The sequence below is a fragment of the Camelina sativa genome, chromosome 19 (assembly GCF_030686135.1).
Source record: "Camelina sativa cultivar CO46 ecotype springtype chromosome 19, ASM3068613v1".
NCBI lineage: Eukaryota > Viridiplantae > Streptophyta > Magnoliopsida > Brassicales > Brassicaceae > Camelina > Camelina sativa.
Window position 1 is genome coordinate 18,945,205 of NC_141898.1, and position 27,184 is coordinate 18,972,388.

Consider the following 27,184-nt stretch of genomic DNA (forward strand, 5'->3'; position numbering starts at 1 on the left):
TGAATCTCTTACCTAATTTTTTTATCTGTTGAACTAAAATGTATAATCTTAAAATGGGTATTAAAACTAATACCAAAACATGGCATACATGGGATGGGAAGGGTTCTCTCTCCCAAAATAGCCATACCACAATTTTCTTACTATTTTTTTCATAGAGTGATCTTCTTACTTATAAATCTGCACTTATGTATTACAAACATAATAATAATTTTAGCTTTAAAATCAATTCCACACGTATTTAATTTAGTTTGGAATAAAAAAAATAAAAAAAAAAAAAAAAAAAAAAAAACACACACACACAAAGTTTCATTCATAGAATAATTGTTTTATAATGCTAACATGGTTTTTGGCACCTTAAATGTCGTCTTGTACACTTGGAGGCAAAGTAATAAGAACCAAAATCCATGTCAATCGAATAGGTGGTACACATGCAGATCTTATACTTCCCCTCCTAAAAGAAACATTTAAACATGCTATTAGTTTGCATGATCCTTCTATAAAATATAAGTAATAGAAATATACTTGACGTACTATCCATACATTGGTCATTACTTTAGTTGCTTCCAAAACTTCTGAAATGGTTCTGCGAGGAAAAAAGCTAACATACTTTCTTGAATTGTCAAGGATGTGATAGTCCATCCTTCGGTAACCTAAATCATAAGTAGTAAACATGGTTTAGTCATAACTAAATATAATACTTGCCAACAAAACATAATTTTTAAAAATCAAGTAACTTACAGAGACACATCGGATAAATTCAATCATCTCTATGGCTTCCCCTTTTCTGATTTTCTATGTGTGCATTATTTTCACTTGAACCTCCAACATGTTTCAAAAGGTTTGGTCATAGCAAGACTTGTGAGTAGCATTTGCAACTATTGTGATTTCAAAAGTGTATGCTTTTGTGAATGGTTTTAATAGTGGGGTGCTATGTTAAACTTTTAGGATGTTTCTATATTTATAGCCTTATGTAACTACTCGATGAAAGGAATATGCCGGATCCGGTGCAATATTCCTAAACAATAGTAACGTATTACATTCGAATTGCCAAAAAAAACTTAGATTTAGATATATTTTGTTAATATTGCGAAATTATTATTATGATAAATTTTGGAATTATCATTAATTACTTTCTTTTTAAAAAAATTGCAGGTGAAAGATATGCTCGAAGTATTTTGTTTTAACGCTTACTCATAATTGTTATGGTAGGTGCTAATGTTCAGGGATATAGATTTTATTATGATTCCTTAGATTATTCATTAATAGAAGATATTCTAAGATTAAATTTTCCTAATTGTAACAATATAATAAAGGAAGCATTAAAGTTTGACGTGCTAATTAGATGGGTAGATTTGTTTAGATATTGGCATATACATGACGAATATCGTGCTAATTATGTCTGTTTCGCTTCAACAATTATACATATCCTTATTCCCGTTTAAATGGCATTTTATGTAATAATCTCTTAATTTATGTCTATTTATTAAAAATGTTTCTCTTTTAGTAGTATAAATTTTGTATACTTTTACTCAGGCGGACATGAGATAAGGGAACTTATTAGGGGCATTCTCAAAAATACCCCTTTTTGCATGCTTCTTTTTTAAAAGAGAAAAATATCAAAAAAACCATGAACTTTCAAATTTGGAAAGAAATAAACATGAACTTTTGAAATGTCATTTAAATCCCAAACTTTCCGTTGACTCTTCGATAAAATAACTAAGTTTCCTTGAACCAACCATTTGAAGCATGATATTAAATATTCATTAAAATACTAATAACGGAGTTAACTTCCGTAAGCACTTAAACTACGTCATTTAAAAAAAATAAAAACTAAGACCAAAAAAAACAAAAATGAGATTAGAACCGGTTCCCTTAAAGATGTTTGATTTTTTTCCATGTAGCCATAACCAGTTGAGCTACATTGATTAATTGACAAAAATAGAAACGCATATATTTATATTGTTAGTCCAAAATCTAAAACCACTAAACCATTTCTTCGATTTACGGATACGGTTAGCTGGTTCTCGGTAACATTGGAACTTCCTCTTTGTCCGGCGGAGAAGGCGATGGTCTAATTTACGGGAGAAGCTGCGAATCTCATTGGATCTTAGAAAGCTAGATATCTGGGGTTATGACCAAAAAAGAAAGAGAGAATTGGGTTTAAGGGAGATATAAGAAGAGAGAGAAGCTCTTTCTTGAGTTTACAGTGGAAACCAAGAGAACTGAAGAACAAGTGGTAGTGAAGAGCTTAGCCATGGCCGATCTGTTTCTTATTTTAAATTAATCGTGTAATATATACATTTCTGTTTGACATATTACCAAATTGTTATGGACAACTCAAGGTTAGGGGTTCAATCAATATTGGTTTCAGTTTTTATTTTCATTTTTTTAAATGATGTCGCTTTATAAACGAGCCAGACAAAGACTGCTAATTGTTAACGGAAGTTAACTCCGTTATTATTATTTTAATAAATATTTAATGTCATGCCTCAAATAGCCGCGTCAACCAAACTTAGTTATTTTATTAAAAAGTCAACCGAAAGTTTAGAATTTAAATGACATTTCGAAAGTTCATGTTTTTTTTTCCCAAATTTGAAAGTTCATGATTTTTTTGACATTTTTCCTTATAAATACTCTTCCATGTTAACTATTTTCAAAAGTACCTCTCTTTATGTATAAAATGATCAAATTATCTTTTTTTGAGAGACAATAAGAATGTACAGCCACCAAAATAGAAAAAATTTCCCAATAAAAATGAAAAAAAATTTCCGCCAAAAAATGAAATTGGATTTTTCCGCCAAATTTTTTGAAATTTATACCTTAAAAAAATTTATAAAAACCTTGTAAACGCTTTGAAAAACTTTTTAAAAAGTTTTTAAAAGGTTTTTCAAGGTTTTTTATAAGGCTTTTATGAGCCATTTACAACGTTTTTACAAAGTTTTTTTACAAGGTTTTTATAAGGCATTTACAAAGTTTTTACATGGTTTTATAAGGCTTTTATGAGGTTTTCAAATCGTTTAAAATCTTATAAAATCCTTGTAAACTTTTTTTTGCGGCAAAAATTTTTTTTGTCAAATTTTTTTAAAAATTTTTTTGACAAAATTTTTTGGCGGAAAACTTTTTCCGAAAATATTTTTTGCGGGAAAATATGTCGCAAATTTTTTTGGCAGGAAAATTTTGTTTTTCATTTTATTGATTAAATATTTTTCATGTAAGGGTAAAATGTGATTAAAAATTAAGGAGGGCAAAAATAAAAATGGCCAAAAAAGGGTAGTTTTAAAAAAGAGTATATTAAAAAAGATATTTCTAACAAATTCTCAAACTTATTATAAGGTTTATTAATAATAAAGTATTTAGAGAATTTTTATGGTAAGTGGATTTGAGAGTGTCAAAATGGTTAATCCAACCCATCTCAACTTGTTATCCAGTGAGTTTATGAGTTGACTAAACTCATTTAACAATTGGGTTTGATCAACCCATATATCCATTTAGTTAGATGAGTTAGATGAATAATTGATTAACCCATGTATCCATTTAGTTAGATGAGTTAGATGAATAATTAGGTTGACCCACTACATTATAAATTAATTAATATTTAATATAAAATAATTATAATTAATCCTTATCATTTTGACCCAAAAAAAAAAAACTTTATCATTATTTCATCATCATCATTATCACCATCACATAACTTTTAGTGGAAAATTACGGAGGAAACATCTAGTTTTCCATTTTTTGCGGAAAAATTATAAGATGATGATGACGACATCATGTTGTTGACTATGATATATATGTTGATATGATGATGGTGATGTTAATATAATTATGAAGGTATGATGATGATGATGATAGTATGGCAATGTTGATGATGATGATAGTATGATTATGGTAGGATGATGATGATGATAGTATGATGACATTGTATAATGATGTTGATGATATTAGGTTGATAATGAAGAAATTGATGGGTTAGTGGTTAACTCATAAACCCATTATAACCAAACTCATTTCACTATCATTAGCCCTGTTAACGGAGCAGATATCCGCTTTTTAGGGATATTCGTATCCGTTTTATCCGTAATTTATTATCCGTATTTGTATCCAAAGATTTCGGATATCCGTTAAAATTTTGACTATCCGCGAATATCCGCGGATATCTGTAAAAAAAAAATAAAAAAAATTATGTAGTTTAAACTAAAATACAGCGTATTTTGTATAAAATATTGTGTATTTTGGAAAAAATATTGTATATCCATATCTAAATACCGAATATCCGTGAAAAAACAAATATCCGTTTTAAAATTTAGCATTATCCGTATCCGTATATAATAAAGTATATTCGGGAAAAAGCGGATATCCGCTATTCGTTTTAAAATTTAGCAATATTCGTATTCGTATCCGTATCCGTTTTATTTGCTATTTCACTATCTGTATCCGTATCCATTCGCCTGGATATCCATTTTTTTCGGAGCGGATTCGGATACGAATACGGATATCCGCGAATATTGTATATTAATCTCAGGGCTAACTATCATCATCATCAACGGTGTCATACTCATTAATCAATTTATTTAATCATCAATTTATTTAACCCGTCAACTCATTATGGTCAAAATTTTCAACTCATTAGGATTCATGAGTTGAGTTGAATTGAGTTGGCTCATTAATTTTGATCCATTTTGACATCCCTAAGTGGATTTTATACTAAAAACCATCGTTTCCCTTAACAAAATTTAATATTTTCTATATTAATGCGTCTATATAAATGCCTCAAAGTTTATTAATGCACATTAAATTAAATATAAATCAATATATGAATTAAACTTTATATATTATATACACATATTGATTTATAAATATGTTTAACTTATATATTAAAATAGTGATGAAAATAATTATGTATAGATAAATATTTTATTAAAATATGATTAAGCCATTAACCCACAAGGGTAACACCAGTTTGATTGGAAGATATAACTGATAGAATAGATATATGACAACATTCTTAATATTGCATTGTATAGAATATTCTCGATACATAACCCTAGTTGTGTACACATTATATATAGTTGTCATATATGTGATGATACTCCTACAAAGATTACCCTATTATCCTACATGGTATCAGAGCACTAGGTTCATCTTAAACCCTAGCTGCACAACTGATCCAACTCCGCTCTTTTCTTCTCTTCGATCTTCTTCTTTTTTGCGTTTCTTCTCCTTTTCTTCTTCGCTTCTTGCTCTGTTTTTGCCCTCTCTCCATGACTGCTCCAACTGCTTCTTCTAATGATAAGCCTTTTGGCATCTCCCAATTCTGGGCATGCGTCCCTATTGTGCTTGACATGGAGAAACTGAATTATGACAAGTGGCGTGAGCACTTCGAGACTCACTACTTGTGTTATGGTGTCCTCGACCATCTCAATGGTTCCTCTCGACCATCATCTACCACCGAGACTACATGGAAAGAACGTAATGGGCTGGTGAAGATGTGGATCTACGGTACCATCTCGAAATTGATTCTTGACACGGTTCTCAAAGCAAAATGCTCTGCTCGTGATTTGTGGCTTACCATCGAGGCTCTCTTTTGTGACAACAAAGAAGCTCGAGCTCTCCAGTTCAAAAATGAGCTGCGCACGATCACGATTGGAGACCGAAGTGTTCATGAATATTGCAAGAAATTGAAGAACCTCTCTGATCTCTTTCCGAATATCGACTCCCCGGTGACCGATCGTGGACTTGTGCTCCATCTTCTCAACGGCTTGACGGATAAGTTCGACAGCATCATCAACGTGATAAAACATCGTGAGCATTTTCCCACATTCTTGGTTGCTCGTTCGATGCTCATTAGGGAAGAGGAACGTCTTTCCAAGCAACACCGTGTCACCCCTACCACATCTCATCATTCGTCCTCCCCTGACGTACTCTTCACGTCATCGGATCATCACCCTCGTCATCAACAATAATCGGGATCTCTCTATTGTGGTGGCGGTCGTGGCCACGGTTGTGGCGGACGCAACAACCGTGGTGGACATGGTTGTCCTCACAACAACTACTGGCCCCCGTCCTCAAACAATTGGAATTATGGCGCTCCCCAAGCTTCATATCCATACACTTACGGGCCGACACCACCTCCATACTACGTCGCTACTCCTTTCCAGCACTCTGTTCGACCTCCACAACACTTCCCGGCACATCCCTCACACGCTGCATCTGGCATCCTTGGTTCACATCCTCAACCTCCACAAGCAGCTGCTCATCTTGTTCAAGGACCCTCCCTCCCACCAGCTCAAGCTCCTGATCAATCTGCATATCTGCCTTCTGCTCTCGCACATGCTTTCAACACTATGATGTTGCAAGACCCACACAATGGCGGCTGGGTCATGGATACCGGTGCGATCACTCACGTCACCAACAATCAAGGTAATCTAAGTTCTACTCATAATTTGATCATACTTCGAATGATTATAGTCGGTAATGGATCTCTTGCGCCTGTAACTACTGTATGTCATGGTACTCTTAATTCTTCCTCTCGTCCTTTTCAGCTCAAAAATATTCTTGTTTGTCCGTCCATGGTTAAGAATTTAATCTCTGTTCGTCGTTTTTCTATTGACAACAATTGCTCTCTTGAATTTGATCCTTTTGGTTTTTCTATTAAGGACCTTCAAACTCGGATCCAGCTTCTCTGATGTAACAATGCAGGTCCTCTCTACTCGGTGTCTCTTCCCACGTTGCTTGCTTCCCCACATGCTCTCACGGTGACTACACCCACTAGTGATGTGTGGCATCAATGTCTTGGTCACCTTAGTAGCGCGAATCATCGTGTTTTAGCTTCTTCTTCGTCTTCTGTTTTATTTCATCAGCAAAATAATGTGTGTCATGCATGTCAACTTGGCAAACACACAAGACTTCCTTTTATGTCTTCTCAAACAATTGGTTCACAACCATTTGATATTATTCATTCTGATATTTGGACCTCTCATATTCTCAGTTTAAGTGGAATCAAATATTATCTCTTGTTTCTTGACCATTTTTCTCAGTTTGTCTGGATTTATCCACTCAAACACAAGAGCGGTACGTTCAGCAGATATCTTCATTTTTCAAATTATGTGAAGACTCAATTCCGATGCAACATCAAGTCTCTTCAATGTGACAATGGGGGAGAATTCAACAACAACATGATCCTTACTCACTTGGCGTCGGAAGGTACAACGATCCGGTTCTCCAGTCCCCATACATCTCAACAAAACGGGAAAGCTGAACGGATGCTACGGACAATCAAGAACATTGTTCGCACACTGTTAGCTCAAGCAAGCTTACCCTACTCCTACTGGGTCAAGGCTCTTCACACGGCGGTATATCTGCTGAACATCGCTCCATCCTCAACAATTGGTCATGAGATTCCCTACACTAAACTGTTTCAAAAACCGGTATCTTATTCTCATCTTAGAGTCTTTGGTTGTTTATGTTATCCTAATCTTTTACCTACTTCTCCTCACAAACTTGCTCCTAGGTCCACAACTTGCATATTTCTTGGTTATCCCTCTAATCATCGTGGCTACAGATGTCTTGATCTCTCCACACATAAGATCATTTTATCTCGCCATGTTATCTTTGATGAAACGATCTTCCCGTTTTCCACAAAGCCAAACATTTCAACTCCTCCCACAAACACAGTTTTGTCTCCTCTATCTCCCATCATACCGCCTATTCCTCCTATTTCCTCAAACACAACTCTTGGTCCCCCGCCTGTTCTTCCTGTCTTGCCTCCTCCGCAAGCTACTCATCCCATGACCACTCGCAGCAAAAATGGCATATGTAAGCCTCAAACTCGGCTTTGTCTTAATGCTAATGCTGTCTCTCCCATTCCCTTATTTCATGTTCAAGCTGCAAAAGATCCATTTTGGAATAATGCTATGGATGAGGAATACAATGCTCAAATTAAGAGTGGCACTTGGAACCTTGTTCCGCGCCACCCTAACGTTAACGTGATCCGTTCTTTATGGTTGTTCAAACATAAGCATCATGCAGATGGGAGTTTAGCGCGTTATAAAGCTCGACTTGTGGCTAATGGCGAATCTCAAGAGCCTAGTATCGACTGTGATGAAACCTTTAGCCCGGTTGTGAAGCCTGCAACTATTCGATCCGTTCTTTATCTTGATGCTACTAGAGATTGGTCACTTCGTCAACTCGACGACAAGAACGCATTTCTCAATGGCGACCTAGAAGAGGTCGTCTACATGCACCAACCAGCCGGCTATGTGGATCCCAAGAAACCCGATCATGTTTATTTATTGCGCAGGTCACTATACGGTCTCAAGCAGGCGCCTAGAGCTTGGAACACCAGGTTTGCCAACTATGCAAAGAGCATTGGATCCCAACAGAGCATCTCTGATGGGATCTCGCTTATTTACTCTTGTACGTGGATGATATTGCTCTCACCGCTTCCTCCACGTCTCTCCGTGATATGCCTATTCACTCTCTAAGCAAGGAGTTTGAAATGACTGACCTTGGCCAACTACATCACTTTCTTGGCATTACCTTCACCCGTAGTAGCACTGGCCTCAACCTTCATCAACGCAACTATGCCACAGATATCATTTCTTACGCCAGCATGAGCAATTGCAAACCTTGTCTTACTCTGGTCTATACGCACGGTAAGTTAGCTGAAGACGATGAGCCTCCTGTTGCTGATCCAACGTTATATCGTAGTCTCGCTGGAGCATTACAATACTTCACATTCACAAGACCTGATATCTCGTTTGCTGTTCAACAAATTTGTCTCTTCATGCATGATCTCTGGGAGTCGCATTTCCATGCGTTGAAGCGCATTCTTCGGTATCTTCAGGGAAATCTTGATCACGGGCTCCATTTCTATACGAATTCCACAACTACTCTTACTGCTTATTCGAATGCTGCTTATGTTTCACCGAACTCTGCCGACTCACTCACTGCTCATTCCGATGCCGACTAGGTGGGCTGCCCATCTACACGGCGTTCTACGTCAGGGTTCTGCATATTTCTTGGGGATAATCTAAACGGCAACCCACCGTGTCTCGTTCTAGTGCTGAAGCAGAATACAAAGGTGTGGTTAATGCGGTCTCCGAAGCTACTTGGCTACGGAATCTGTTTCTTGAGCTTCGTGTTCCGTTAAACCTGGCTACCATGGTCTACTGCGATAATATCAGCGCTGTGTATCTCTCCTCTAATCCCGTCAAACATCAACGCACTAAGCATGTAGAGATTGACATTCACTTTGTTCGGGAAAAAGTTGCTCTTGTTCAAGTTCGCGTTCTTCATGTTCCTTCTGCGTATCAGTATGCTGATATTTTTACTAAGGGTCTTCCTTCTCCCTTGTTTCTTGACTTTCGGTCCAGTCTGAGCATTCGTCCACCCAACGCTCCGAAAGCTCCGACTGTGGGGGAGTGGTAGAATAGATATATGGCAACATTCTTAATTTTGCATTGTATAGAATATTCTCGATACATAACCCTAGTTGTACACACTATATATAGTTGTCATATATGTGATGATACTCCTCACGGAGATTACCTTATTATCCTACAATAACATATTATTAAACTAAACAGAACTACTATATACTGAAGCAACCCATCCTGTTTTTTCTTTTTCTTTTTAACATGATCATTTGGCCATATTGCCAATCAAGAACATATTCGGTTAAGAGTGCTTACTGGCTTGTGAGCTCTCTTCCCACGGTACATGTGATGACGCCAATGGTGTTTAAGAAAACAAATGAGCTACAAATGAGGTTAAAGCTAAGGTATGGAGATTAAAAACGGTGCCAAAAATTAAAACGTTTCTGTGGAAGATATTGTCATTGGCAGTCTTAGATTGTTTGGCTTCACGAGGTCTAAGTGTGGATTTGCGGTGTCAGATTTGTGGTTGTCAGGTTGAGACAATTGGGCACACACTGTTTGGTTGTTATGTAGCTTGCCAAGCTTTTTCGTTGGCTAACATCCCTCCACCATACGACGGTTTTTCTGAGAATGATATAGAAAGAATTGTTAGCATCTTTACAGAGTTTTCCATGATCATTGGCTCCCTGAAGAGACAAGGTTGGCTATTACTTGGGTGTTGTGGGCAGTGTGGAAATACATAAAAAAAAAATTATTTTTCAAAGCAAACAAGGAGATGTGAGGGAGATGGTTATGAAAAGCACAAAAAGATGCTCTAAGGAGACCCTTGACAACATGGACTCAACTTGGTGTAAGATGAATCAAAAGCTGGAGAACAGATGGTGTAAACCATTGTCGGGAAACTTAAAGTGTAATGTTGCTCTTTCTTGGATTAATAGTTCTTCTATGTATGGAGATTCGTGGTTGGTCAGAGATGCGCATGGATAGGTGGTGTACCATACTAGAGATGGTTTTTGTCGAACAGATTCGGCTGTGAGAGCGGGTTTACAATGTATTATGTGGACGTTAGAAGCGTTACAGAACTTGCACATTGAGAGGGTGGTAGTCACTATAGACAATCATATGGTGGTGGAGGCTATTAATTCACCCCATGATTGGCCCCGATTTTGTGTTCTTTTAGGCGCTATTCATCGTATCTTGGTTGGTTTTGTATGATGGGAGTGCCAAGCAGTGGCGGGCTCAGCAAATAAAGTGGCGGTAGCTATTGAAAAGAGTGTAACACAGGATGGAAGACTACGGTCCAATTTGGCTTTAGGAAAACCTTCATGGCTTCTAGATAAGATCATTTTGATCCTCTAGTGCATGGAGAACCTTCTCAACTTTTTTTTTTGTCAATCACACAATAAACCGATCTATTAGCCAAATCCTTACATTCATAGGGAGCGGGACTCAATCCCTAGTGTCTTGTACATTAAAGATTTACCATTTGCTAAGATCACTTTCACCCTTCTCGATTTCATTATCAAGGGCTTATTGTGTTTTAGTTTTACTGTGCAATTATGGTCATTTTGTTTTCTCGGACGCAAAAAAAAAAAACAGATAACTTTAAATAATAGAAAAAGTTTAATCTTTCAGTTTCATCCCTACCAAAAGAAAAAAAATAGTCGAAATATATGCAAAAGTTCAGATAAATATGAGATTTGGGCTTATCATCCCTCACAGGCACAGTTACGTACTTCCATCGACCTTTTCGCCCTCTTGCTTCTGTGTTAATTTTTTTCCACAAAACCATAACAACAATCTCAATCTCCCATTCCCAGGTTTATCTATCTTCTATCAACTTATTAATCATTCGCATGATCCTTAATCATAGCTCCTAGGGTTTCTATTAATTATATCGAGTGTATGATTTCGTTTAATTTTTTACAAGTTTATTATGCCTTGGAATATATATATATATATATATATAGGGAATTTTGGAGTTTTCAATTTGATTTAAAAAAATTTCAAACTTTTTGCAACTCAAATTAAAATAAATCGTCAATTAGTAGTAGTAGCCATCCACATCCAGCATCATCTGAATTGAGCTTTCTTTCTTTGATAATTTAGTAGGAAAGGGCAAGATTAGTTGTTGCAGTAAGAGTGAGGTGTTGAAGAGTGATTTAATGGAACCTAAAGCAGAGGCTTTGGTGGTGAACAAGTCGAGAACCCTTTATTCTCCCATTGACCCATACAGCACTGGAAATTTAAAGGTTTCAGATGTTCACACACTCTACTTCGAGCAATCAGGAAAACCCGATGGCCACGTACGTCATTTATGTTCTGTAGCTCTCTCTCTCTCTCTCTCTCTCTCTCTCTCTCTCTCTCTCTCTGGTCTTTTAGGTTTCTAACCTTTTTTGCATTGTAATTGTGAGAATTTACATCTTGCAGCCAGTCGTTTTTCTTCACGGAGGGCCTGGAGGAGGGACATCTCCTAATAATAGGAGATTCTTCGATCCTGAGTTCTACCGGATTATTCTGTTTGACCAGGTTGGTCTCTTTTGGACACTACACTACATTTTTTCCAACTTGTATATATATTCACCCCTAAGTTTTCTTCTAGAGAGGTGCAGGAAAGAGTACCCCACATGCTTGCTTGGAGGAAAACACCACATGGGACCTTGTGAATGACATTGAAAAACTGAGAGAACATTTGAAAATTCCAGAATGGCAGGTGAGGAAGTTTCTTCCAAATATATGCTTCTTGTTGTTGTTGTTGTTGGCATGGAACACATGTATATCTTAATTTTCTCTGTTTGTGCAGGTTTTTGGTGGATCTTGGGGAAGCACTCTAGCACTTGCATACAGCCAGTCTCACCCTGACAAGGTGCATATCGTTATGTTTACATTCTTACATCTGAGATATATTATTCTACTTTGTTACGAATCGAGTTTGCATAATAGATGGAACAAGAACGATAGGTTATTGATTGATTGGATTGTGATCTGAATAGATGGAATTATGAAGTAAGTAGTTTCTTTTGGTATTTTAGTTCATAACTTGACAGATATATATATATATATATATATATATATATGTTTACTCTTTTGGTGCAAGGTTACTGGTTTGGTCCTTAGAGGGATTTTTCTGTTGCGGAAAAAGGAGATTGATTGGTTTTACGAAGGTGGTGCTGCTGCTATATACCCTGATGGTAATTCTCTTTCTTGCATTCCTGGAGTTACTGATTACTATAGTCTGCTTTTATAGCCTTTTTTATATAAGCTTTAGTGATATTGGGACTAGAGTTTTATGTGCAAATACAGCAGTAGTAGATTTTGGCTCAAGAGCTTCTATTATTTCTCTTTATTATGAGTTTTTGTTTCTTTGTTTTTTAAAGCTTGGGAGGAGTTCAGAGATCTGATTCCAGAAAATGAGAGAGGTAGCCTTGTGGACGCATATCACAAGAGACTGGACTCTGATGATATGGAAACTCGAGTGAGTCGAGATCTTACAACTGTTACACGAGAAAATGCTTTGAACATTATTATTCTTTTTGGCTGTTGAAGGAAATTGGATTTTTTTGCCGAAAGAGTGTGCGCGGACTAACAAATTTATGCGTCTTATAGTATGCAGCTGCAAGAGCTTGGACCAAATGGGAAATGGCGACTGCTTATCTTCTTCCGAATAATGACAACATTCAAAAGGCAGAAGATGATAAGTTTTCATTGGTTAGTTTCTAAGAGTGTTCCAATCTTATCTTGATTCATTGGTCTTGTAAAATCTTCAAACCGATTTCTTAACTGTTGACACTTTGCTCTGCAGGCGTTTGCAAGGATTGAAAATCACTACTTTGTTAACAAGGGTTTCTTTCCATCTGACTCATACTTGCTAGACAATGTTGATAAAATTCGACATATTAAGACCACCATCGTTCAGGTACATCCTTCATAAAAGAATAGGAATTGTGGATTTCATTGGTTTGGAGACTGATCCAGTGAGGCCGAGTTGTGTTAACTATAGGTAATATAAAGAGAAAACACAGACAACAGGATTGTGTGATCCACGGCCTTGCATATCTCATGTTGTTAATGGTGATATGTTTGTGTAGGTTTTAAGAAGCATCAGTTTAACTTGGATTTGGATATAGACTTTTTATATATATTATGGGATTGAGACTGGGTTTGGATTATTACAATGGACAGGGAAGGTATGACGTATGCTGTCCTATGATGTCTGCTTGGGATCTGCACAAAGCATGGCCAGAGGCAGAGCTCAAGGTAAGCTTTAAGTCTTTTGGATGTTTTCTTGAAGATCTTTTCCAAGTTTGTTTTTGCTTGTTGGTGTAACACGACACATGGTCTGCAGATTGTTGATGATGCTGGGCACTCGGCAAATGAGCCAGGAATAGCAGCGGAACTTGTGGCTGCCAATGAAAAGATGAAAGCACTTATGGGTTGAAGCATATGATGGAATGAAGCTGCTCATTTTGTTCATTTCTTTGGGACTTATGCTCATATTTTCAAGTTTGTTTTTGAAAGTTAACATTACATTCACATAAGCATGGGCATTCGCAGAGTGTGTTGAACGTGAACCAAATGTTATTCACATAAGCTGCAATGTTTTGAAACCCGGACCGAGATGATGATTGTTACTTGGAAACTAATCTGGTTTGGTTATACCTTAAAACATTGCGTTGTTAAAAAAAAGCCTAAGAAAGAGGGTCCGAGATTAAATGGGTTGAGTAGCACATTTTGGTGAAACTGGCGAGTGATAATGGAAAAAATATTAGTGTAAGATGTGAAGTAAAGGAGCATAAACATGCACACCCTTTGCAATATATGAATCAAAGAGGAGATATCTATATGTACATTAATGAGATGAATAGATGTAACTTCAGAGAATTGAAGACGGGACAACCTCGTCGTCCCTGGTGTAGCCATGAACCAAAAAATCGGTGCAGTTTCTTCGCCAGCCGTGGTTATAAGGGTTGTAGAATCTTCCGTCAGGTCCCCGCAAATAACTGAATCTTTTAGCGTTCCATAATTCGTTGGTTGTAATATTCCGAGCTATCTGCAGTAGACAACAATAACTGTTATATAATCATTTGCAGAGGGGGATGGAGAGCCTATTCTTTACTTTAGCTGAGATTTCCTAACCATATAAGCCTGTGAGATTGTCAACGTCATTGTCGCAATGAAAATGAGTAAGTCGAAAAACAGAAACACGGCAGCATCGGAATGTTCAATGACTATATGTTGAATCCATGACTCTCTGGGGTGTATCTGTGGGATACCTCTCCATAATCCTGTAGCAGAAACAGATGCTTTATCAAATAGCAAAATTTAATGGTAGGATTGCTAGGGAGAGTTGTTTCAGTCACATACTTTGAACAGCAGTTGTGCCACCAACGAATGATGTTAAAGCTCCCATGATCACAAAGACTAAGAAGTCGCGTTTGTTCTTCTGCGAGACGAATAATTGTATACAGACACCGTTAACCGAAATATATGCATAACAGGGTGTTTTCATGTCACAAGTGAGATATTGCCAATAAACAAAAAGTGAAAGAGACTCGCCATGTAAAGAACTATTACCTTACCAACACAGTTGGAAATCCAGGGGCAGTGATGGTCAAACTGCTCAACGCAGCGTTTACATGTGGGGCAGTGTTTAGATCGCACCGGTCTAATTATCTGAAGAAAGTGCGATAACTCTACTAGAAAAAAAAAATGTTGGGTTTCACTCTAAGGAAAGGGTTTATGAGGAAAAAAACCTTGCAAGTAGGGCAGAGCTGGGACCAGTTTCCTTTCCATGAGGGACTGTTGAAATTGATACCAATCAAAGGGTCCTGAAACCATCAGAAGATAATATGTGAAAAAAACTTTCAGAAGAACACCTATACTGTTCGATTGATTTACAATTGGTGTGTGCTTAAATCAGGCATAAATTAGCATGTTTAAGACGAGAGGCTTGAACAACTGCATACTGATACTGATTTGGAATGTGTATGCATAAACCGAATATAGACTGCATGCCAAACTGCTAAAACAGTTGATCAGATCAACAGTTCAATCAGAATGTTTTCTCTCAACATGGGAAACACGAAAAGGAAGTTTAACTTACATGGGCAGTGTGTTGGCTGTCAGCTTCATTGGTTCTTTTAACGTACCCAGGATCTTTGCTGTACAAAACAGATGACTGATTTATCACTCCAAGACCAATACACCACAAACACGTCTCTCAGAGTCACAAGTAGTTACAGAATCATATGTCTACCTCCTCATTTCTTAATGAAGAAGTAATGCTATATCTCGCAACTCATTAAATAACTACACCAAACAGAAATACACATGTTCAAAAATTTCAGATAGCATTGAAGATAACTAATAAGGATACCTGCTAACACGATAGAAAGTTATCAGTGCGCAAACGCCACATGAAAGACCGAAACATGCCCACAAACCAACCATAGCAGTTATCTTTGGGAGATTAGAAGCTACACATAAACGCAAAATTTCAGGACTAAATAATAAATTCATTAGTAAGATACTCAACACACACTACTTTGTTGTATGGATTATTCACCTGAAATAATGGATGTGCTGAAGAGGACCATAAGAATGACTATTAAGCTGAACAACATAGGAGCATAGCTACTCTCTCCCAATTTTCCACAGAAGATCTTGTCCACAAAACTATTATTATGAGTTCGCATTGCCTTCGACTGAAAAATATCAAAAATTGGATTCTCAGGAAACACAACCTATCAAATGGAAACAGTTAGAACATAACAAATAGCCCTGCAAACAACTTTGAACAACAGTACCACCATTTAACAAGCTATCTCTCTTACTGTGAACTCTAAAACCTACTATGGCCTTAAAGAGACAGCCATCATATTGAGAGCACTAAAGTGTGACCTAAAACAGACAGTGGAAACAATTATATCACAATGAAGCTCCATAATATCCGAAAATCAGAGTCAATTCAGTTAAGCATAGTATCGCAATCTGAGTCAAAGCTGCATAAGAAAAAGCAAACATCACAACATTGAGGCTTATATAATAACTGTACACTTATAACCATAGGTACATCAAACTCTCATATGTTGAATGCGATTGCTATTTCATATTTATGTAAATACAAAATTACAGAATTTTAAAAGGCTATATTGATTGAAACATTTTGTTAATAACCTTATCAAGCTATATCCGTCCAACTAATGGTGACGGAAATGAAATAAGAGGGAGACTTTGTATCAAGGAGCAAATCAGCAAGAAAATGCGAGGTTCGTTAATCAAATTTCAAAAACCTTATTCTGAACAATCAAGATGTCTTCCTTTTACGGATGTTAGAAGGGTAGCAAGCAACACTAAACAATTACGTACAAGGAAAAGAGCGAGCTGCCTGTGACCTTTATCAGATGCAAGCTTAAGTGGCGTGGATCCTGTATTATCTTTCAATGTCAGTTCCTCCTTCGTTCCAGCATGAACTAACAGAGAACAAGCCTCAACATTTTCCTTAATTACAGCCCAGTGCAAAGGAGTGCAGCCTGACAAGTAAAGTGACTAATGTAAGAATTCTGTATCTATGAAAATGGGATAAAATATACATCGGGGCATCAGCATTCTACACTTTTAGCGAGTCAAAAACAGTCCGGGATTCTATAATAGTCCCTACATACAGAAATATACCAGCACTCAAAGCATGGAGTTCAGAAAGTCATATTTATTTTTGCACTTATCTTTACACATCATAAGGTAGATGAAAAATTCCGTTTTAAAGCCATTCTTTACTAATTCTAGAGCAGACAAGTAGATACTGTTAAAAGAAAGTATTGAGAGTTTTCGATTTGCCTGTGTTATCTTGTCTATTTTGACATGCATCTCGGAAGAGAAGTAACCGGACTGTATCTGTGAATCCATTGTAAGCAGCCCTGAGTCAAACAAACAAGGAAAAATATAGAGTCTTTCTTAAATTGTCAAATGACAAGTAACAGCGTATCAAGTGCAAGTAAACAATGATCAGACATACTCAAAATACAATATAAAAAAAAGATACATCAAGTCTTTGACATGTTCTATTCTATGAACAGAAATAATGTGCAAAAATTATTATTTTCCTGTAAGGCTAACATCAAAACACTCAAACTAGATGTTTACAAGGCAGGCGAAAAATAAATTCAGAACATCTGTGATGGGCAAGTAGTGAGAAATAACTTTAGAAAACCACTGAGAAGTCAGTGCTAAGGGGGAAAACATCATGTCCAGAACTACTCCATGCATTTAAAATAAACTGAGCAGTGCTAAAGGCAATATACACACTATAAGCATTCTTCAGTACTCATACCAATGAAGTGGACTCCTCCCTTCGTTATCTAATGCATTATAGTCAGCTGCGTAGTCCACAATAATATGATTCAAGAAAGCTGTCTGTCCATATTGTGCAGCAACATGAACTGCCTGCACAGAAAACATGTTGTAAGATAGTGAATAGCTTATAATAAAAATTTATTCGTGGTCGGTGAACGGAAGTAACAAGAGTGACCCATTCTGTTCCATTCTGCATGACATTACTAAGCTGAAGGATGAAAATAAAGAAGATATACCCTGAACCCATTGACATCAGCAGCTTCAATTCGAGCTCCATTTTGCAGTAAAAGGTCTGTAACATCAATGCAACCTTTAACAGCTGCCCAATGCAATGGCGTCTGCTGTATATTATCAGCTGAATTAACATCGCCACCGTGCTGCAAATATGTCAAAATCACAAATCCATCACTACACTGGAAACACTACAGACCTAGTTCAATCGAGATATTGGTTGAATCCTAGTTCACAATTGAGCTAAAAACTCGGTACCTCGATGATATATCGAGCAACCTGGAGAGAATTGTTGAGCGCAGCCCATTGAAGAGCGTAGTAGCCATTAGCGTCGGGAAGAGAAACAGAAGAGCCATCTTGTTCGACGAAACGCTTGAGTTGGTGGAGATCGCCGTAAGCAGAGGCGGAGAAGACGTCGGTGACGGTTGGTGATTCGGTAGGGTTTTGGTGAGAGTTTGAATCTAGAGGCACCACTTCGATCTCCGACGACTCCATTATTGATTGCTCAACGATCTGAACTTAGAAATTGAAATGTGAGGACTTAAGAAAGATATGAACGAATCGGGTCGTCTGATCAGGGTGGGTATATCTCGGATCTTGGGTCGTGGATCTTGGATCTTGTCAAGACTAGACTGACTAAACATCTCAAAACTCCCTCCCTCTTAGAGTAAAAAAAATCTCTTATCTCCCTCTCTATTTTTTATACCCTTACCTTTTCTAATAAGAGGTGGTGAGACCATTTTAGCCTTACAATTTAATTGATTTAGATTAAATTTTTTTGAAAAAAAAATGAACCCATCTCTCTTTCGACCCGAGAGAAACCGACGTGTAAGTTCCTCTCATTCCAGCCACCGGCAATTCTTCCGACGTCGGAGCTCCTACTGCTGTCGTTATTAACCAACTCGAGTTGAATCAAGTTGTTCGTCGGAGCTCTCTTTCAACCCGAGAAACCCAACCTGGTTACTCACCTCTCAACCCAGCCGCCGGCTATTCTTCCGTCGTCGGAACTCCTACTGCTGTCGTTCTTCACCAACTCGACTTGAATCAAGTTGTTCTTCAAAATGCAGGTGCGTTACTTCTCATTAGAGTAGCTTTTTGTTGAAATTGTTTTTGATTTGTAAATTCAGAAATTCAATTGGATTTAGATCGAAGAAAGCTTAGCACATTGGGTGTTTTACAAAGGTTTATTGGTCGATTGAGCTATCTATTAGATAAGAAATGGATTTGGCTTTCGATTAGAACTCGTTTACCATTCGAGTCGATTTTGATAGGAGAGAGAGAATGTGGTGAAACTGGTAATACTGGTATATTTAGTAAAACTAGTAAAACTAGTAGTAGTACTAATTATGATTTTTTTATATTGGTTGGTTTGGCAGGATACAATATGCGAGAACGTCAGCCTACATTTTAAATTTGAAGGACACATGTATAGTATAATGTTAAAGAGGAATATAACATTGTTGATGTTAAAAGCAAGGATACAAAGGAAGATTGGGTTTGTTGAAAGTAACGTTCAGTTGCAGCTGAGCTACAAGCCACTACTGGTAGAAACAGTTGAGCATTGTGAGCTTAATGATGATGAGGATGTTAATGTTTATCTAGACTCTGTTAATTATGAGAAGCGAAGATGTATGTTGTTTGTGAATGTCATCCCTTCTGAGCCTCAGCCTGAGCAAGTTCCCATAGCGCCCACAGTGCCCACAATGCCCATAGTGGACCAAAGTTCTGTCGGTATGAACTTTGAAAACCAACATGCGAAGGATGGTGAAATCGGACCTAACGCCATTGTTGTCTACGTAGGCAAAGAAAAGGCTGTAGAGGGTGAAGCTGAATCACGTGATGAAGGTGATGAATATACTGAGCCACGCCCTGTTGTAGAACCGGGTAAGTATATTGAACCATGGGATGACGGTTTGGATCTGACTAAACTTCAAGAATTTCCAAACAAGAAGGCATTGCAAGATGTGGTGGATAGAGCTTCATTCGCTAACTGTTTTAGTTTTGAAATAGTAAAGTCGGACAAGGTGCGTTATGTGGTCAAATGTCCTAAAGAAGGATGTAACTGGGGTTTACGAGGTGGTAGGATTCGAGATACAGATATTTTCTCGATTAGAAGGCACAACAAGATGCATACATGCTCTCGGGCTAGTCAAAGTTCAAGCAACAGTAAGAGACAAGGCACTCCAAAATTAGTTGCTTCTCTTTTACATGGTGATTATCCAGGGCAAATGGAAACTCCACCTCCGAAAATTATCATGGATCTTGTCAAGACAAAATTAGGTGTTGATATATCATATTCCACGGCGTTGAGAGGGAAAAATCAAGCTGTTACTGATTTGAAAGGTAGCCTAGAAGAAAGCTACAAGATGCTGCGATGTTATCTGCACATGTTAGAGAAGGTTAATCATGGTACAAGATCATATGTGCATTGCAATGAGAATAATAAATTCATGTACTTGTTCATAGCTTTGGGAGCTAGCATTGAAGGATTTAAAGTCATGAGGAAAGTTATAACTATGGATGCAACTTTTCTAAAGAACGGATATAAGGGTGTTCTTGTTTTTGCGTCGGCTCAAGATCCTAACCGTCACCATTATCCCTTGGCGTTTGGTGTTCTTGATGGTGAGAATGATGCAAGTTGGAATTGGTTTTTGGAGATGTTGAAAACCGTTGTTGGGGATTCTTCTGAAATAGTATTTATGACTGACAGAAATACAAGTCTCATTACTGCCATAGCTAATGTGTATCCTCTAGCTCATCATGGTTTTTGTATATGGCATTTATCCCAAAATGTGAAAGGTTATGCTCGTAACGTCAACAAAGACGTTGTTGCATGGAGATTCATGGAGTGTAGTAGGTTTTACACAGTGGCTGAGTTCAACATTGCTTACGCTTCTTTTACGACAAGATATCCTTCTGCTGCCAAGTATCTTGAAGAATCTACCCAGAAAGAAAGATGGGCAAGATGTGTTTTTCCAGGAGATAGATACAACCTAGACACAAGCAACTGTGTTGAATCGTTGAACAGCGTATTTAAAGATGCAAGGAGGTACTCCTTGATACCCATGCTTGATGCAATACTTAAAAAATTCTCTGAATGGTTTAATGAACATCGGAAAGATGTTGTGTCTGGATCAGTCGCAAATAAATTGGTGCCTTTAGTGGAGAACTACTTACATGATTTATGGGCAACTGCTGAGAAACTAAAGGTGATAGAGCTAAATGGTTTCGAACTTGAATACAATGTCATTGACAGTGACGGAAAGCCTTATTTGGTGAAGTTGCAATTGAGAAGTTGCAGTTGCAGGTTTTTCGATATACAAAAGTATCCTTGTGTGCATGCATTGGCGTCTTTCATTACATTCCAAAAATATGGAGGTAAGGATATCGAGTTACATGAGTTGTGTTCTAAGTATTATTGGACGGAGCTGTGGGCAATTGCATATTGCAGGACAATTTATTTAGTACCTGATAAGTCTCGATGGGATGTCCTGGATGAAGTCCAAGATATGCAGATCATGCCTCTGAATCGGAAAATAAAAGGGGGAAGAAAGAAAACAAAAAGGTATGCATCTGCTGGAGAAAAACGACCAAAGACTCGACCTAGGACGCAGAATAAAAGGCGCCGGAGACAAGGACTCCAATGGTTGTTATTTGGAGATAATGTTCATGTTTGATTCACCTCTTCATGTATCAATTGTGTTTTGTTTGAAACTTAATGTAAAAATTGGTTTGAAACTTAATTTGAAGTCTATTAATGTTTTCTTCTTTCAACATGTGTATATAATAGAGTATAACTGGCACAACTAAGATAAAACTGGTAAAAGTAATAAAATTGGTACTACCTAAAACCAATACATATTGTATAATACATGTGTATAAATGTTCTACATAGGTTTCTATTATAGGTGAATAATTTTCGAAAATCTACTAATTTTAAATTATTTATGAAAGAATCTCAACAAATGTTTCCCTACACTTTTAATGTTACTTTGTAAATAATTACCACAAAAGCATGAAAAAGTTATAGAATTATAACTTTTAACTTATGAAGTTGCAAAAAGCTTGTAATTGTATGTTAGTTAAGTTTAATCAACTGTAAAACTAAAAAAACTAATGCTAAGGTTTAGTATAACTAATTAAACTGAGAAACCTCTAAAGTACAACTATTTGGAAGTTTAGTGCAACTGCATTAATCGGTAAAACTGTGTGTGAACACGCAGTGTGAACGCACACATCTTTTACACGTGGCCAGAATTTCGTTTTTCTTCGAAACCTAATGCAGTGTGAACGCACATATCCATTTATTCATTTTCTTCGAAACCTAAAGTACACCTTCTCTCCTTCTCTCATCTTCAAAGTTGAATTCTAGATCTATTTCTCTCCTTCTCAAACTATGGAACAATTTGAGGCTGACCCATACTATGCTGATCAGAAGAGGGCGAGGAAGTTAGAAGCGTGGCGACAAGCCATAGCCGATGGTGATTTGGGCATGCCTCGAATTTGCCCATGTGGCGAACGAATCGTCAATGAGATCTCTCCAACAGAAACAGAGAAAAATAGATGGTTTACTTGCGTTAAGTATAAGGTAAATTAAATTAAATCAAATACAATTGAGAGACATGGGTATGATGTCTGTTCGTTGATATATTTTGCAGGATGATGGATTGCACAGGCGGAAAAATTGGGCTGATGCAATTGAAGAAGAAACCCAAACCTTAAGGAAGGATGTTGATAACCATTTGGAGAGATTGAAGGAATTTGAACCACATCATACTCAGATCTATAATTTGCAGATGCAGCTTAAGGAGAAGAGTGATGAGATTGCCAAACTAAGGGAGGAGGTGGCGTTGCTTACCACTCGAGTCGATCTCCTGGATAGGTTGTGTTTCGATTGATATTATATGAGTTGATCTCATTCTACGTTGGTTTAAAACTTGTTTAATCAGTTTCTGTTTCTTATCTTTTCCTTGAATTCTCTTGTTGAATCATGATGTTCTATCTCTCTTTTATGTGACTTCTAGGATTATGCCTCCTTCTTGAATTGAATCATGTTCTATATTTTTCTTATATGAATTCTCTAGTTTTGTTTAGTTTTACGTAGTTTTACCAAAAATACGAACGACAAATCCAAGAAAATAACGTAGTTTTACATAGCTTTACTAGTAATACCAGTACCAATCACAAAACCAAGAAAATAATTAAGTTTTACATAGAAAATAACATAGTTTTACTACTTCTTAGACCTTTTTCTCTTCGTCCCTCTCCCTCCTTCTTGTGAAGTACTCGGTTGCTCATCATCTACATGCGACTGACATGAAACCAAATTTTGTTAACACCTTTGATTTCGAAGTATTACCAAGTATTACTATAGTATTACGAAGTATTACCTTTGATTTCTCTTGCTCTTTCACATATACTTCCAACGGTTCGATCCTTTTTTCAAGACCATCAATCTTCACCGAAATGTTATCGAACTGAGTTTTCATATCCTGCTTCATGGTCCTTAGAAGTTCCACCAACTCAATAGTATCTTCTCTCGGTTGTTCATTGGCGTCTATTTCCTCATTCGCATCATTTTGTCCTGAACGAGTAGCCACATCGGCTGTGTACATCTCCTCCAAAAGTACAGGTAGTCCTCTACGAAGGCGCCACATCCAACTGGCAACTACGACATCATGGGTATCGTCTTCCTCAGCTTCTTCCATGATTAAATCGAGAAGAGGAATTTCATCATCAATATGAGGGATCACACTAGCAATTGCCTGTGTAAACAACCTACTTTAGATACATTACAAACCAATTTATTCAAATGATTAATAATTTCAATGGTTAGGATGACTAACCTTTGTTGTACCAAGTGTATCACCTATATTCTTTAGAGGAAAACCTTTCTGACCGGTACTCTTAAATTTCTTTCTGCACATCCTAGGACAACTTGCATCCGCCTCAGAAATTTGGTCAATGTAAGTGTTTGCCAAAATTGGAACTGCCTCAAATAGTAAAAACTACACAACACAAAAAAAAAAAAAAAAATCAGCTTCACTTATAAGAAATATCAACAATGAGAAAAATTCAAATTTTAAACTAACTAACCTCCAATGGAATACAGAAACCTGGAACAGGCCATATCACATTCTCTTTATGCACGACCCCATCAAATGCCTCATTGTATGGGAAATCTCTTCTAGCATTTTCTCGAATGATAATCTCCCCCACGGAAAAGACACACAAAAACCTAGATCATTCACTGCTCTTACAACAAAATCATCGATACCCGCAGCATCTTTCCCCGATTCTTTTGTATGGCCTACAATGATGCTTCCTAAAAAGTAGAGAACCGCCATCTTCAACCTATCACGAGTACGATCTGGTTGCATTACCATTAGCTTTCCCCTCACATCTTGAAGTGTAATCTTTTTTTTTCGTAAAAAATACTTCCTTCGAAACTCGATACCGCCGGCTTCCTTGTAATCAAGTGGATAACACCGACAATCTAATCCAGACATCAACGCATGTTCTCTCAGACCATACCGGATTGGAACACCATTCACAACAAACCATGCTTCCTTCTTTTTTTCGATTTTAGCCGTTCGAAGTAAGAGCAACCACATTCCCATAAGCTTGTGGTTTGGTTCCCTTGGCATGTGGAAAATGTGCTTGAATTGTGGATGTTTCTCAAACCAATCCCTCTGAGAACTAGTCAATGGATGCTATAATTTATCCAGCGTTTCCACAGTTTCAAAAATATGACACCTTGTCGATAGCTTGATTTTCTTGTTGTACTGACTAGGCTCAAAGTGCATACCTAAAGGTTGCATCGCTTCTATTTCCTCCTCTGATTCCTGCAACAATATCAGTTTTACATGAGTTATACCAGTTCTACTAGTTCTACACCACCTAGTTGTACTAGTTCTACTAGTTCTACACCCATTAGTTGCACCAGTTCTACCAGTTCTACTATATCGATTTCAAATTCCAATTCAATTCTGAAAGAATGAAACAGACTTGTTGTACTTACACTTGCATCGTTGTGCTCCTCGTGCTCCCTCTCACTTTCGCTTGTACTCCTTCTCGAGTTACCTGCCGAGTTCGAACTTCCCTCCTTATCTTCTTCTTCTTCTCCTTCATCGTCTTTTTCTTCTGATTTTTCTCCTTCATCATTTTCTTCTTCCCCTTCATCGTCTTTTTCTTCCCCATCTTTACCTTCTTCTCCATCATCGTTTTCTTCTTCCACTTCATCGTTTTCTTCTTCCCCTTCATCGTTTCCTTCTTCTCCTTCATCGTCTTTTTCTTCCGATTCTTCTCCTTCATCGTTTTCTTCTTCCCCTTCATCGTCTTTTTCTTCCCCTTCTTCACCTTCTTCTCCTTCATCGTTTTCTTCTTCCACTTCATCGTTTTCTTCTTCTTCTCCATCTCTTGATTCCACAGAAGTAGATCTCTCATTATCTCCTCCTTCTTCATCATCTTCTTCTTGATTACTTGATTCCGGAGTACCGGATTTTGCTTTCTCTCCTTCGTTCGCATTTTCTCTTTCGACCACCGGATTGGGTTCCTCCGAAACTCGACTTTCACTTTCTTCTGCCACCGTACTCAAAGCTCTCTCTCCTCCTACTGTCGCCGGACTCAAACCCGACACACCTACTTCCGGCGAATCGAATTTTGCTTTCGAACCACCATCTCCTTGTGAGATCTTCTTCTCTTTCAAACGCTCACTCCTCCTCACACGACCCCCCCTTGTTTTCACCATCTTCTTACTCGATTTTTGGTTGATTGAAAGAAAACGAGAAAACCCTAGTTCTACAGTTTCACCCAAATCGATTCGAGTTTCCCGAAGAAAGACGAGAGAGAGCGGTTTTAAACATAAATTTTACAGTTTTTTTTTAAAGATACCGATTCAGTTTCTCGGGTATTAGATCCGATTTCTTTTGGTTAGACCTAGATATTCTTTGTAATTATCTTAGTTTTCTTTGGACAATAATGTAAAACGCTGAATTCTTGATTTAAAAAAAATCAAAAAATAGACAAAAAAAGAGAGGGATTTTTGAGATTGTCAGAAATGTTTTAGGGAGTTCTGAGACGAAAACTCGACTAGACTTTGATTATTTCTCAAATTTGTTTTTTTTTTCTATTCCAGCTCAAACTAATAGTTACTCCATTCACAGTCAAACTATACCTATTAATTAATTACAAAAAAAACTACAATTAATAATATAAATTATAAAATATCAATATATATGTGTAAGAAAATTTGTGTTATTAACTATAAAAAAAACAATCTTATTTTAAATAGATTTAAAAAAAAAAATTGGGCAAATCTCTTTCGCTTCCGATATTATAAGATTTGCCCAACTAATTTATCCAATTAATAAATTAATAAAATATTTCGCTTTCCGATATTATAAATTTATAGAGGATTTATAAGTTTTTTTTTCTGGGGGTTTTATGGGTTTTCGAATTTATTTAGGTAACGAAAATAATATCAAAATATTAATAAGTCGGTTTGGTTTGGTTTTTGTTTGTCAATGAATCTCTTTGTCAACCCGATTGGGTTTGGATATTGCCTCCACATGCTCTGCTTTGCTCACCTTTGGCTTTTGTTGTAGCCTTCGTTGTCTTAATAAGTTTAAGAGAGTCTTCACCTTTCCTAAGCTACACGTAGTGATGATTATGCAGATGCAATTTGAGATAGTTGTTTGTTGTCGTTTGATTTTTCCATAATTACCTTTAATTATACATAATCCACTTCAAATTTTTACATAACTTCCATTTCCAAGGAAAAAAAAAAATTACAAGATCTTGTACAAATTACCAGCAGCTAAGTTCAAGAGCCTCTTGGAAACGCTTCTCTAGTGTATCTTGATCACCAAAGAGCTGGAGACCAACTGTGGAAATATACTCACCGTCCGACGCCTTCCAAGGCAAAAGAATACCGGATACACGTGTCGACTTAACGGCGGGAGACGACGGATACTGATTTGTTGCTTTGTGGCTAATTAGGGGATGTGAGAGTATGAGCATTGCAGCCGATGGTGCCATTGATCGATGGATAAGATGATCTTTAAACAATCAAGAGAATTGGATAAGCTTGTTTGGAGAGTTAAGAGTGCATGGTCGATTTATAAATAATTGTTGTGGGAACAGATAGACATGCAAAAAAATAAACAAAGATTGGTAGGAATGAGAGTAATTTTCTGTGGGAGCCGCTGAATTGTTTAGGAAGA

The 27,184-nt window shown here is 37.1% G+C and overlaps 5 protein-coding genes across 12 annotated transcripts; 3 read left to right on the forward strand and 2 right to left on the reverse strand.

Moving 5' to 3' along the window:
• Positions 1–5,261: 5,261 nt before the first annotated feature.
• On the forward strand, positions 5,262–5,963 carry LOC104767956 (uncharacterized). The gene has a single exon (XM_010491914.1). It carries the CDS (start codon positions 5,262–5,264, stop codon positions 5,961–5,963), a length of 702 nt encoding a protein of 233 aa, XP_010490216.1.
• A 4,965-nt stretch (positions 5,964–10,928) lies between these two features.
• On the forward strand, positions 10,929–14,043 carry LOC104766651 (proline iminopeptidase). 4 transcript variants are annotated; one of them, XR_015590627.1, is made up of 12 exons: positions 10,961–11,197; positions 11,487–11,683; positions 11,808–11,906; positions 11,980–12,090; positions 12,181–12,243; positions 12,475–12,568; positions 12,755–12,852; positions 12,984–13,085; positions 13,180–13,293; positions 13,378–13,461; positions 13,560–13,634; positions 13,723–14,043. XR_015590627.1 is itself a non-coding variant. In XM_010490572.3 (11 exons), exons 1-11 carry the CDS (start codon positions 11,071–11,073, stop codon positions 13,813–13,815), a joined length of 1,170 nt encoding a protein of 389 aa, XP_010488874.1. In that variant the 5' UTR covers positions 10,929–11,070; the 3' UTR covers positions 13,816–14,043. The 4 variants fall into 4 exon arrangements, 2 of the variants coding, with proteins under 2 accessions (XP_010488874.1, XP_010488873.1); XR_015590628.1 differs by having other exon boundaries at positions 10,984–11,197; positions 11,490–11,683; XM_010490572.3 differs by lacking the exon at positions 13,378–13,461 and having other exon boundaries at positions 10,929–11,197; positions 11,490–11,683.
• A 63-nt stretch (positions 14,044–14,106) lies between these two features.
• On the reverse strand, positions 14,107–18,629 carry LOC104766652 (putative protein S-acyltransferase 23). Of its 5 annotated transcripts, none has more exons than XM_010490574.3 (13): positions 18,219–18,629; positions 17,966–18,106; positions 17,707–17,819; positions 17,214–17,293; positions 16,746–16,909; positions 15,943–16,081; positions 15,754–15,853; positions 15,481–15,538; positions 15,131–15,205; positions 14,952–14,993; positions 14,742–14,820; positions 14,514–14,662; positions 14,107–14,427 (listed from the first exon to the last, which is right to left on the reverse strand). In XM_010490574.3, the coding sequence occupies exons 1-13, from the start codon at positions 18,453–18,455 to the stop codon at positions 14,251–14,253; spliced, it is 1,554 nt and encodes a 517-aa protein (XP_010488876.1). In that variant the 5' UTR covers positions 18,456–18,629; the 3' UTR covers positions 14,107–14,250. The 5 variants fall into 5 exon arrangements, 4 of the variants coding, with proteins under 4 accessions (XP_010488876.1, XP_010488875.1, XP_087356893.1 ...); XM_010490573.3 differs by having other exon boundaries at positions 14,952–15,050; XM_087500767.1 differs by having other exon boundaries at positions 14,952–15,050; positions 16,772–16,909; positions 18,219–18,607.
• A 783-nt stretch (positions 18,630–19,412) lies between these two features.
• On the forward strand, positions 19,413–21,651 carry LOC104710991 (uncharacterized). Its single transcript, XM_087500956.1, has one exon. It carries the CDS (start codon positions 19,424–19,426, stop codon positions 21,635–21,637), a length of 2,214 nt encoding a protein of 737 aa, XP_087357082.1. The 5' UTR covers positions 19,413–19,423; the 3' UTR covers positions 21,638–21,651.
• A 5,004-nt stretch (positions 21,652–26,655) lies between these two features.
• LOC109130948 (uncharacterized) lies at positions 26,656–27,184 on the reverse strand. The gene has a single exon (XM_019241100.2). It carries the CDS (start codon positions 26,997–26,999, stop codon positions 26,769–26,771), a length of 231 nt encoding a protein of 76 aa, XP_019096645.1. The 5' UTR covers positions 27,000–27,184; the 3' UTR covers positions 26,656–26,768.